The sequence below is a fragment of the Scylla paramamosain genome, chromosome 10, assembly GCF_035594125.1.
Source record: "Scylla paramamosain isolate STU-SP2022 chromosome 10, ASM3559412v1, whole genome shotgun sequence".
In the NCBI taxonomy this organism is placed as follows: Eukaryota; Metazoa; Arthropoda; class Malacostraca; order Decapoda; family Portunidae; genus Scylla; species Scylla paramamosain.
In genome coordinates this window covers 25,861,932-25,874,431 of record NC_087160.1, presented here as the reverse complement: position 1 = coordinate 25,874,431, position 12,500 = coordinate 25,861,932, and the positions used below count along the sequence as shown (strand labels likewise).

The window sequence follows — 12,500 nt, the reverse complement described above, 5'->3', positions numbered from 1 at the left end:
TAACTTTAGGCCAAAGGGATCATTTAGTTAGTTAGGGGAAAAATTATAATAATAATAATAATAATAATAATAATAATAATAATAATAATAATAATGTTTGTTTATTATTTTACTTTCTCTTAGGTCTAAGCATCCCATATATTAAGAAATGGTATATGATGATTTTGTTTATATTATTCTGAAGTATATATTAAATGTTTGAATGATTGCAACCAGATCAAATACCACCCTGAACCGAACCCTTGGTGATGGATCAGAGCGAGCTTCCTTGCTGGCATTGAAACTTCTGCTTGACCAGGCCAGAGAAGTGCTGCGGCTTGTTTCTGAACTCACCACACACAATTTCACCGCCATTGTAGGGTGGTCTGCAGAAGGTGGGTGTTTGATGGTACAGATTAAAAATGTATTTTCCACCTATCCCTTGTCTGTGTATTTAATTTCCCACAAAGGGATTGCTATAACATAGAAATCTGTTATTTCTGTCCTTGCATGCTTTAATTCAGTACTTCTCAAAGGGAGGGGGATGCAGATACACTTCTGTGGGTCTGCAAGCACAGGATAGGAGGGGAAAAATTATAATAATAATAATAATAATAATAATAATAATAATAATAATAATAATAATAATAATAATAGTGTGGGCCAGTACAATAATAGCCTAGTCATGAGCTGTCTGTCTATCTATCTATCTCATTGACTATCTATCTATGGTGGCATAGTTGGGGAGAGGATTGAGTGGATGGTGCAGGGAGGGGGGCTACAACTGCATTGAACCAGCCTTGGGGGGACCCATCTTGCAAAAGGTTGAGAACCCCTGCTCTGATTCTCTTTCAATTTTCTTGTCATGCTCTTGCATGCTCTAGTGTTCCTATTCCACATGGAAGTCTCTCTTTTGCACCCATTGCATGTCACACATTTATATGGACCCTCTTATTCATCTCCATTTCATTAAGTCTTTTGGTGCGGCCAAACCACCCTGCAGTGCTGTGCTCAACTCCCATCATCTTTATTTGATGTTCTAGAACTGTTATACACACTTATTATTTTTGCCATTCATTCCTCTTACACTACAGCCATTTAATATGTAATAAATTAAGTGGACCAAATGAAATCCATGACTTTTGTGATGTCAGCTATTTATCTTAAACTGCTTCACAACATTATAAATTGAGGGGTACAGTCTGATATTGCAGCTGTTTGGAAAAAAAGAATGATAAAACTTGTAAACTCTGACAGATATCTGGAAAGTGCCTTTGAGTTGATAATTTTTTAGATTTGATAAAACTTATGCCCATGCTGTAGCCACTTGTAAGGATAGATAGTTAGTTATGTAATGACTGGAAGGAAGTGTAATATTTTATTCATATTTCACACTAAAAGTATCACTGGAAAGCAGAACCTGTTCTTGCAGGAAGTGCGTGCTCAGCTCCGAACAGTGACACTAAGAGACTTGGTCCTGACTGGGCGGGACATCTGCCGCAGCCTCATCATGGCACTGCTGGACAGGTGTGTTATGCCTCAGGAACTGGAGGAGTCACATTCTTATTGTTTAATGTGATTGTTATGTCAGTGTTATGATGATTAGAATTTTTTTTATTTATTTATTTATATTTTTTTGTAAGCTATTTCTAACTTGCTATTTTTCACCAGGTATCATGGAGATAATGCTTCCTCTGATGCAATTTCTGAGCGCCTGAGGGACATCTGCCCAAACCTGTACCGCATTGAAGATGCCAAGCTAGCCAAAGCCAATGAAATAATTTTGAGCTCTAAAGCAAATCCAAACAAAATAGAGAAAGAGAAGGGTTTCAAGGAAGCTGTAGCAGTAAGTAGATATCTGACTGTTTTATATTATTATTATTATTATTATTATTATTATTATTATTATTATTATTATTATTATTATTATTATTTATTTATTTATTATTATTTTATTTTTAATTTTTATCTTATTACCCTCTCTGAATTATTGTTACTTAAAATCTTTTCACAGCTCTTGTATCACTTATAGTTCCTGAAAATCTGTATATACTGGTATATATATATATATATAATATATATATATATATATATATATATATATATATTATATATATATATATATATATATATATATATATATATATATATATATATATATATATATTACCCTTTCTCATTATATTAAAATGTGAAGATGATAGGCATCCTAATTGTGCATTGGACATAATGAATGCTTCATTACTTAATCTGTTAACCTTTTGAGGCAGGAGGAGAGGGAACTGTATAGTTTACAGAAATAGAAATTTTGCAATGATGCATAGCTGTTATGAATTAAACATATAATTTCTTCCCCTCAGTGTGGTAAACAGATTGGCCACCATGTGAACATAACAGGCATCTGCAGTCAGTTGGTTAGTGGGAGGAGCTTATGAAAGTGTAGTGGACCTCTGTCTGAGTGTGGCCTCTCAGAGAGACCCAACTGGCAGAGCTCTTCATTACTATAAGAACAATGAACCAGCAGAAGACCATCAGGGATACATGGCCTTCACTGCCAGGTAACCTTGTAGTCATAAAGAAATAATTAAAGAAAGAACTGTGTTATAGGAACTCATCATAATCATGATCTGGAAGATGGATTCCAAGCCACATAGACTGTCTCTCTCTCTCTCTCTCTCTCTCTCTCTCTCTCCTCTCTCTCTCTCTCTCTCTCTCTCTCTCATCTCTCTCTCTCTCTCTCTCTCTCTCTCTCTCTCTCTCTCTCTCTCTCTCTCTCTCTCTCTCTCTCTCTCTCTCTCTCCTCTCTCTCCTCTCTCTCTCTCTCTCTCTCTCCTCTCCCTCTTCTCTCTCTCTCTCTCTCTCTCTCTCTCTCTCTCTCTCTCTCTCTCTCTCTCTCTCTCTCTCTCTCTCTCTCTCTCTCTCTCTCTCTCCTTATCTTCCTTGGTTCACCCACCTACTGCCATTATTCCTTCTTGTTAGTGCTAGGATATTAGGGAACTTTAAGAGAAGATTAGACAGGTTTATGGATGGGGATGATAGGTGGAAATAGTTATATTTCATACAGGGATTGCCACATGTAAGCCTAGTCGCTTTTTGCAGCTTCCCTTATTTCTTATGTTCTTATGTTCTTAATGTTCACCTTGCTTTTTAATCTCATGCCATTTCTCATTGTAGAATTGCACATCCACCTTGCCCTTTTTTAATTTAATTTAATTTTTTTTATTATTATTATTTTTTTTAATAACTGATGTTTTGCTATTCTGTGCAGGATGGAATGTTACCGAGTATTGATGGACCAGCTGAACCAGCTAGTAGGGACTGGTGCAGCCCCCACCAGCCTCCCCAAGTGTTCCAACACGGCCAGGTCCACCTACACCACCACCCCAGACCCTCCCTTCCACAGATGCCACACAGTATGCCCATCAGGTGGGTCTTTTTGCTTCTGTACCTCTCTTGGCAATTAACTGGATTTGAATGCCCACAAATGTATATATTTCTGCAAGTTAATATAAGAAGTATCACAGCATATCTTTCATTTTCTCTACTAATGTCTTTTCCAAGATCTCCCTCATTATCTGGACATGCCTATTCATCACTGATTTTCTATATATCTGACATATTACATTTATTTAATTTACCTTGTGAGTAGTTTAAATAATTCTTTCCTTGAAAAGTGGCAAACATAATTCATATCCTTACTATTTTATTCCATTTAATTAATTTATTTATTTTGTTAATATTATGATTTTTTTTTCCAGATGATAAACTTAATAGTAGCAAGCACAGATGAACTGGCTCATGTAACACTATACCAGTGGCTTGTGGACACCAGTCGTACTGATCGACTGCTGTCCCTCTCCTCCCCCTACCTGGAGACCTTCCTCACACGCTCCAATGGACAAGCACCTCTTCATCACCTCCTCTGGCGTTACTATGAAAAGAACAAGGAATTTTATAAAGCTGCAAAGACTCTGCTCCTTCTTGCAGAACAAAGAGGGTATGTGTTAACAATTGTGTTTGTGCTGCTCAGTAGACAAATAGTTACTTGATATACTATAAATATACTTAATTTAATTATAAAAGTGTAAAAATAGATAAAAAATTATGCAAAAGCAATCTGTTAAGCTATTAATAAATTTTGGAAATATAATCTGGTCAAGCAAGACATTTAAAAAAATATCTGCATGACTAGTTTCCATCACTGAATGGACAAATTAATGTCAGAATATTGTAAAATTTGTATAGTTGTCTGCCTTGAGTTTTTTAGAGTGTTCATATGTGTATAAATGTTGGCTTTTCCCAGAGACACCTCAGTTGGTGTGCGTGTTGACTATCTTTCCCGCGCTCACATGTGCCTGAGCTCCTGTGAAATGAACACAGCCTCTAACTATGCTGACTTCATGTTGCACTTGGAAGAAAAGAAGGAGGTAGCTAAAGTCCAGTTGATGGTAAGTATCACATGCTAAGTGCTGTTATTGTGTAAATTAGGTTTCCTTTACCATGTTTTTTTATGCAGGGATTAGGTAATATGCATATGCATATATCAAAATCTTTCAATAACTGCAGATGTTCCAATGCATCATCACCAAAGGAACCATTGTAACTTTAAATACAGATGTTAATTGAACTGCACACTTGTAACCGAAAAGCACACATGACCACATTCAGAGTCAACACAAAGACCTTGATGTAAGTGATGAGAAGTGAAAGGGGAAAGGGTAATGAAACACATTAACACTTTTCCTAGGAGCCATGTGTATCATAACCACCTCACTGGTTCGCTAGTGGTTGAAGGCTCTTCACATTAAAATCATAGTATTCCAGATTAACTCTTGAAACTTTGTATACATCTTACAGGTATTGGACAGTCTTCAGTGTGAAGCAGCTGGTGCTGATGTCTTTGCTGAGCTCAACTCTTCCCTTTTGGCTTTGACTGTCTTATATGAGAAGTTTGCTGAGCCATGGGGATTGTGGGACTGTAAGCTGGCAATTCTTCACTGTGCTGGCCATTCAGAGCCTCAGCTGGTACAGGTGAGATAAGATTAGTTCTCTAGTGCTGAGAAAATTTTTTATTTTATTCCTTGAATAAACTCATACACCAGAACAATTCTATCTCTTATATGTGAGCACTTATGAATTTCTTTTCTGGAATTGAAATCTGTATTTTCTTGTCATTTTATTTTTTCAGAAATGATGTAATCTATTTGTTTTACTTGTAAATATAATAATTATAGAAAACTTTCAAAACCTTAAATCTTTTCTTTCAGTCAATATGGACGAAGCTGATTGACAATGAATTAGAGAAGGCGGCACCAGTGGGAGTGGAGCTAAAAGTGGACAGGTTGTCCAGCAAGTTGAAGTCCTTGGCTCGCGTGTACTCCTCTAATCCTAGTTACTTTCCTTTAGGTGAGATTTTTTTTACTTAAATCTACAAAATTACATAAAATCTTACCAAATCTAATGAAAAGAGAGTTCTTAACCTTTTGAATTATTAAGATTCTATAAAGAATATCACACTTCATGAAATTTTTGGACATGATTGCTATGTACCAGAACAAGGAACCAATAATGATGGATAGATTAGATACAGTAAAGGACAGCTCTGACTGTTTGATTTAAAAGTGCTATTGTTTTAATGCTTTCATCTACTTCATTGACAGAACACATTATCAAGCACTGTGAAATTAGATCAGTCCAACTTCAAGCAGACACCTCCTGGGTAGTGACTACTCTTCAAGGATGTGGTATTCCTGTCAGCAAACTCATCAATATTTATCATAAGTGAGTCATCTTCTGTTTTGAATAAAACCAAATTCAGAATTTGTGATGTAAATGCAAAAATCATAAATGTATAAGGAGCGAGTTACTACCATATAAACCCTATTGTGTGCAAAACAGGTTGTACCGTAGTGGGGAAAGTGTGTGGGAGGTGGAGCATTCACCCCACCACCTGTTGATGGTTCTGGCACACCTCATCAACATGCTTATAGACACGTGTGCTTCTCTGCAACCCCAACAAAAGTAAGTGAAGGCTTATAATTTTGTCATATTTTGAGTCCTACCAACTTCCTTGTGCATATGATAGGTGTATCCAATTGGGATTGTGGTCACAGCTGCCCAAATGTAGCTGTCTTCTCCATTAGGTGACTGGTTGGTGCCCAGTGGAAACAAAACACAGCCATCCTCATGGGTGGAGATGTTAGGAACAAGCATCATATATAAATAGAACATTAATTGTAAATCTTCAGCAGCAAGTTTTTGGTATAAGTTTTATGGCTTTTATTAGATAATCAAGTATGAAAAATGTTAATTTATAATCAGTCCAGAATATCTTTCAGCTCTCAGCTCAGCTTCATATCTCTCATCTGCTCACCCTGTACTGCATTCTTATTAAAAAACTCAGGCACTGTTTCTTTTTGTTTACACTCTGCTTTGTCCCCTTCAGACGAGCACTACGGGAGCAGTGTTTGGACTATGTGGCTGAGTACCTCACAAACCTGAGTGCCTCAGCTGACACATCAGCTGGTATCATCATGGCTCACCTCAAGTCATGTCAGGCTAGGCTGGAACGTCTTGTATGATAGGTTTGCTATCATAATTTTGTGTAATTGATTATTGAAAACTGATGTGTAGTGAAAAGCTAAAATGATCACTGCCGTGCATTTGATTCCCTAAGGTTTGAATGATTTTTGTCAAGAGAATGTATTGTGTTTGTGAAGTAGGAACTTTTTATTCCTTTTATTTGAATAAATGTTTTTTAATGTAATTTTAAGAAAAGGGGTACATTATATAAAAAGTGAATGAAGATAAATACATGTTATGTGTTCATCCTCTACCAAATATCCTAATGTCATGCCACAAGTGCACTCACCTCAGTCATAACGGCATGCATTGGCTAGCCTAACCATGCAGGATGGCACCCTGGAGAAAATTTAGTTAAATTTTGAAAGGAATGAGATATATAGCTTCATGTAATGTAGCTAACCATCCTTCAGATGGATAGTTTTACAGTATTGCCTGACATTATTTCTATTGATCTAATTCAGATACCATTCCACTTTCAGTAATTTGTTTATTTTTATTTTTATCTATTTGAAATTTTCCTTATTCTCTGAAACATTATTATTGGCCGAATTTTGAAAATATGCACATACAACAATTTGTAATACATACAAGAGCATACTGAAAGATGTACTCATGCTCATACACAGCATTTTTATTCATTTATTTATTTATTTTGTGTGTGTGTTACATATGCAGTTCACTTAGTTATGTAGCAAGTTTGAAGTAAAAGTATATTATATACGATTTACTTTTGTGTACTTAAAAAGTTACGTTTGTAAGCCAAGATTTGTCCGGTCAGTAACATTGCTCAGCACTTAATTTCCACAGGTGTGGCATGCTTAAGTTACCTCAGATTTTCTACAACACAAATGGTTTTGTTTCGCCGAGTCACGGGTCTGAGAGAGACACGTGTGTTGTGCAAAACGTCCCTTTTCCCAGCCTCGATGACATGGTATTCCCACATTATAACCATGAATTTAAGCAGGTGTATGGTCTTGATTTTCTTTTTCTCTGATTTTATCAAGTAACAGTGACGTGGTTCACTTATTTGTAATGTCATGCTGCTGGTGCTTTCATAACCTCCTGTGTTCACGAGGACTCACTACTGGTAACAAACCTTACAGATGAAAGTTGCCTCCGTGAGAGACCTGGAAGAGTTATCGTACATCGACAACACGCTATATAACGTTTGCTTTCACCTGGTTCACTTTATTTGTTCTTAAGTGTACCCAGCTTTTACAACGATATGCTTTATCTTCTCAGTATCAAAACCAAGATTTCGTTGAGCTGAAGGCCGCTGCGATTCGATTGTCAGGAGCTGGTGACCGGAGCAGTGCCACAAGGTAACCGTGGCCAATTTGCGAGCGGTGGTGGTCAGTAAGGTTGGCGGCGCGTCAGGGAGCACTGCAACGCCGCTCCGCGCTTAGTTGTGTGCGTGACCTTGTGCTCAGCTGATGAAAACTATGGTATACTCCAGCACCGCGCCCAGTGTGTTCCCGCGTTCAGGTTTAATGGTGCAACGCGAGTTCTGACCCAAAATAGGAGAAAATTGAAAGGACTCAATTTTAAAGAATACGTAATCGTAAACGTAATCGTAATCGTCGTGGATAAAGACAATGGGTTAAACAGTTATTGTTAAATGTACGTGTAGGTGTTTTCATCAGTGATTATCGATCATATATATATATATATATATATATATATATATATATATATATATATATATATATATATATATATATATATATATATATATATATATACATACACACACACATACCCCAAACTCATGCACGCGCGCACACACACACACACACACACGCACACACGCATTTTAATTGGTAGATAGAAGCGAGGGTGTTAGCAAGCATATTGTGGGTAGCAGAGGCCCACTTTTGGGGAAGGGGTCTCCAGCATGTCCGTGGTGCCAGTGAACAGGCCGCATATTGAAGAGACGCTGATGTGGCACGGCGTCCTTGCTGCCAGTAACGTCAATATCTTACACACGAGGGCTTATTTGTAAGTGGCTCAGTAGCCACCCCAGACACTTCATCTTATCATTGCCAAACTGCCAGGCATTTCTTGTTTTGATTGTATCCAACAACGACACCACTTGTTACTCATGAGTGAATAGTGTGTGTGTGTGTGTGTGTGTGTGTGGAGAGAGAGAGAGAGAGAGAGAGAGAGAGAGAGAGAGAGAGAGAGAGAGAGAGAGAGAGAGAGAGAGAGAGAGAGAGATCCTTTCATATGTTAATTATCCATTATTTTAGTTTATACGTGAAGATGTCTGCCGGTGACAGCGGTTGAGTAGCTCTCGTAGCACACCGAGAGAAAATTCCATTGTCTCAGGAGTGAATCGGACAAAGACAGTGCTGTGCTGTTCCTTGTGGATGGAGGCGGCGTGGCGCAATGGGTCGACAGGAGCGGGCAGCGCCACGGCGGCTGCCCCTGACCCATGACCCTCCAACCTGGACCTTGGGTCACGTCAGGTCACTGCTCACGCAACTCGAACACTTCTCGTCGTTCTGACCAGGTAGGTAAACGCTACGGTGCTCCACACCCAATATTGCTTGCGGCGCGTCCTTCACACACTGCGGTCATCAGCGACAGGAATAAATATCGTCGGTTACAACCCACGGCCTTTATGCTGCAGCTCGTTGTCGTGAAAACCACATGCTCGCCCGGAGCTCAATGCAGTGCCTAGACTTTCTCTGTTTCCTGTTGCAACAGACGATCCACTGTTGACATTGCGGCAGTCGGAGGCGTAGTTTTGACCAAGTCTTTTTAGGAATCGTGAGGAAATGAAATTGCGCAAACCTTTTTGTGTAGCCTTGCTCCTCTACGTCAACACGACAATAACCTGCCAGCCGTCGCTCAACCCTGTCCAAATATTTAGTCAAGTAATCTTTGTTGTCTCTATTAACACACTCCCCTTCTGTGTATCTCAGCGTTTTATGCGATGATATGAAATTTTTCGGACAGTCATCCTCGTGGTGTGCTGCGGCCAACCCGGCATACTAAGCCAGTGTTCTCTGTTTCTTCGTAACCGTCTTCTCGTACGTATGTCTCGACACGTGTGAATTTCACATTTTTACGTCAAGGGTGTGTTCTGCCACTCAACTCTGTAGGTAAGAATTCTAAAACTAATGCGTGCAGGTGGCACATGCTGATGTTCTTTCTTTGCAGGCACTCCCTACGCTCTCTCTCTCTCTCTCTCTCTCTCTCTCTCTCTCTCTCTCTCTCTCTCTCTCTCTCTCTCTCTCTCTCTCTCTCTCTCTCTCTCTCAATATATATATATATATATAATATATATATATATATATATATATATATATATATATATATATATATATATATATATATATATATATATATATATATATATATATATATATATATATATATATATATATATATATATGTATATATATGCTTGTTTATTTACTTATTTAACTTTGTCACGCATAAAACGAACAATATAACAAAGTGTAGAACTGTATGCAACCTACTTGTGTGATGTACACATTAGGTGTGTGTGTGTGTAATATACACAACACACACACACACACACACACACATATATATATATATATATATATATATATATATATATATATATATATATATATATATATATATATATATATATATATATATATATATATATATATATATATATATATATATATATATAACATTTATTGTCCTGCATTTGGCTGTGCTGTTCATTTCAGATTCACTTCCTTAACAGAGTGCAATGAAAAGTGAGTGGCCACGCTGTAAGTCCAGCAGTACATGATAGAAAGAAATAATTGCGTTTTGAATGACTTGAAAGTACATGTTGTGCACATAGTAACTTGGACCAGGGTGTAGCATTTTTAGCGCACGGGCCTTGACCTGACGAAAACGATAGGGTATAAATCATGGGTGTTTAGGATATCCAACAGGTATTTGGCGCCATCATCAGGTGTTCAAGGTAATTGTCACGTTTGCACCAGGCGTTTGTTATATTCCCATCGCCGCTGGCACCAGTCTTATTTTCGCTCCATTAACACCAATATGTGGATTCCATAACACGAACAGAATTATCGAACAACAACTGCACGCAATCGGTGCGGGAAAGCGACATTATTGCAGCCCAGAAGTGCCTTTTATCATGATCGGTGGCAATTTTTTGGTCAAACCGTTGAAGTGACATGATTTCTACTATTTTCCTGTGTCATGGAAGACCGTCATCACTTTTTCTGGACACTGGTGTAAGTGATGCTGGACTCGCTGAGAGACTGGCTGGAGACTGCTCGGGTGGTCGACTCACTTTGTAACCGCCTAATGCTTTCAGTAATAGCGGCAGGAAATGCTCGCTCCATGGCCCGCAGAAAGTGAAGGGTGGACACAACACACACACACACACACACACACACACACACACACACACACACACACTTCCCGTCAGGTAACATTTTCTTCCGTTCTTTCCCAGTAATACAACATCAACATATCACCACAAAATAATAATGTTTTTCACAAGTAGTGTTAGGCAAGCACGTACTTTCTGTTATTTTTAGACACACAAATTTATCCCCCTCTAAAGGAAGGTTGTGGTGAGCGCCATGACGCCGGCACTTAGAAAATACATAGTCACTGAGGAGCGCACGACACACACACACACACACACACACACACACACACACACACACACACACACACACCTGTCTGATACTTTACATTTCATTGGTTCAAATCTCACCACTGTAAGAACATAAGAAAATAAGGGAGAATTCAGAGGTCATTGGTCTATACAAGGCGAGTACACAGGCATAACAGTGAAGAAGTAACGTCGCTGCTACTTGCGTTACTGTGTGGTTTGCTTGACATCATGTGAGCTGCGTGGCGGGACTCGCTGAAGTGCTGCAGGCCAGACAGCTAATTGGATTGTGGTTGTGGATTATGAATGGTAGTCTATTTGTATTCTGTTTGCAAAAAAAAGAAAGAAAAAAAAAAAGATCCTCAGTTCTTCTTCTTCTTCTTCTTCTTCTTCTTCTTCTTCTTCTTCTTCTTTTGTGCGTGCATGCAACGCGATCATGGCTTGGGTTTTGGGATAATTTCATCATTGCATCAAAGAGTGTCGCGGTCAAGCACATCCACGCACCGTGACAATGCCTTAACATTCTCCCGCATTCTTGTCAAATCATGTAGTGTTTTGCCAAAATATATTCTTCGAGTATTTGGTTTTCTTACAAAAGTTTTCATAAGGGTTAAAATTAAAAAAATAAATAAATAAAATAAATAAATTAATTGATTAATTAATTAATAATAAAAAAATAATGAAAATAAAAACAAAATAACGACAAAATGTAAAACTTTAAAATATTTTCATCGATTTTGCAGTCTTATTTTGTTTTCTAATATTCAAGGATTTATCAGTTCGAGTGGTATTATCCTTTCGAACTGTGTATTCTGTCAACTGGTACTCTTGCGAATTAAATAAAAAGTCATGGAATCCCTGCCTTGAAGTGTTATGCCAGTACTCCTTTATTTACTTTTAAGCGAGTCAGTCGTGCAAGAAGAAGAAGAAAAAGGGAACAGCTTTTTCAAGGTCTGAAAAATTGTAGCTCATGAGCATATTCTCTCTCTCTCTCTCTCCTCTCTCTCTCTCTCTCTCTCTCTCTCTCTCTCTCTCTCTCTCTCTCTCTCTCTCTCTCTCTCTCTCTAAGTGCTCTCTCCTTGTAAATGCTATGTACGTACAGACAAATTAGGATTTATATATACTTATGTACACTTAACACCATGATACACTTGATCGTATGATCTTTCTCTATGTGCATTTTCCATGATCGAAACATCATTCAGTTTGAAGCTTTTTGGTTTGTATTCTGAAACGCTTTGCTCTCTCACCACGACTATTTTCAAAGACCACAGAGATAGTTAGTTAGCTGGGTTCTCAAGAGTGTTTCTCC

At 38.0% G+C, this 12,500-nt stretch overlaps 2 protein-coding genes across 6 annotated transcripts in view; both read left to right on the top strand.

Annotated features, from left to right (window-relative positions):
- Positions 1-6,790, top strand: part of LOC135104542 (nuclear pore complex protein Nup155-like) — a 21,688-nt gene extending 14,898 nt beyond the window's left edge. The window contains 14 exon segments of the mRNA XM_064012116.1: positions 217-388; positions 1,397-1,506; positions 1,651-1,843; positions 2,340-2,399; positions 2,401-2,537; positions 3,248-3,405; positions 3,483-3,502; positions 3,738-3,976; positions 4,283-4,427; positions 4,837-5,010; positions 5,247-5,385; positions 5,640-5,760; positions 5,878-6,000; positions 6,425-6,790. Coding sequence (XP_063868186.1) covers positions 217-388; positions 1,397-1,506; positions 1,651-1,843; positions 2,340-2,399; positions 2,401-2,537; positions 3,248-3,405; positions 3,483-3,502; positions 3,738-3,976; positions 4,283-4,427; positions 4,837-5,010; positions 5,247-5,385; positions 5,640-5,760; positions 5,878-6,000; positions 6,425-6,560 — 1,927 coding nt within the window. The 3' untranslated portion in view covers positions 6,561-6,790.
- Positions 6,791-7,916: 1,126 nt separating this feature from the next.
- Positions 7,917-12,500, top strand: part of LOC135104435 (uncharacterized) — a 31,803-nt gene continuing 27,219 nt past the window's right edge. Inside the window, exons 1-2 of one of the 5 annotated variants that reach the window (XM_064011854.1) lie at positions 7,917-8,009; positions 8,814-9,076. In XM_064011854.1, the coding sequence (XP_063867924.1) occupies positions 8,999-9,076 (78 nt within the window). In that variant the 5' untranslated portion in view covers positions 7,917-8,009; positions 8,814-8,998. Of the gene's footprint in view, positions 8,185-8,813; positions 9,077-9,651; positions 9,672-12,500 lie in introns of those variants that run through there. The other 4 variants (XM_064011855.1, XM_064011853.1, XM_064011860.1 and 1 more) reach the window with 4 other exon arrangements.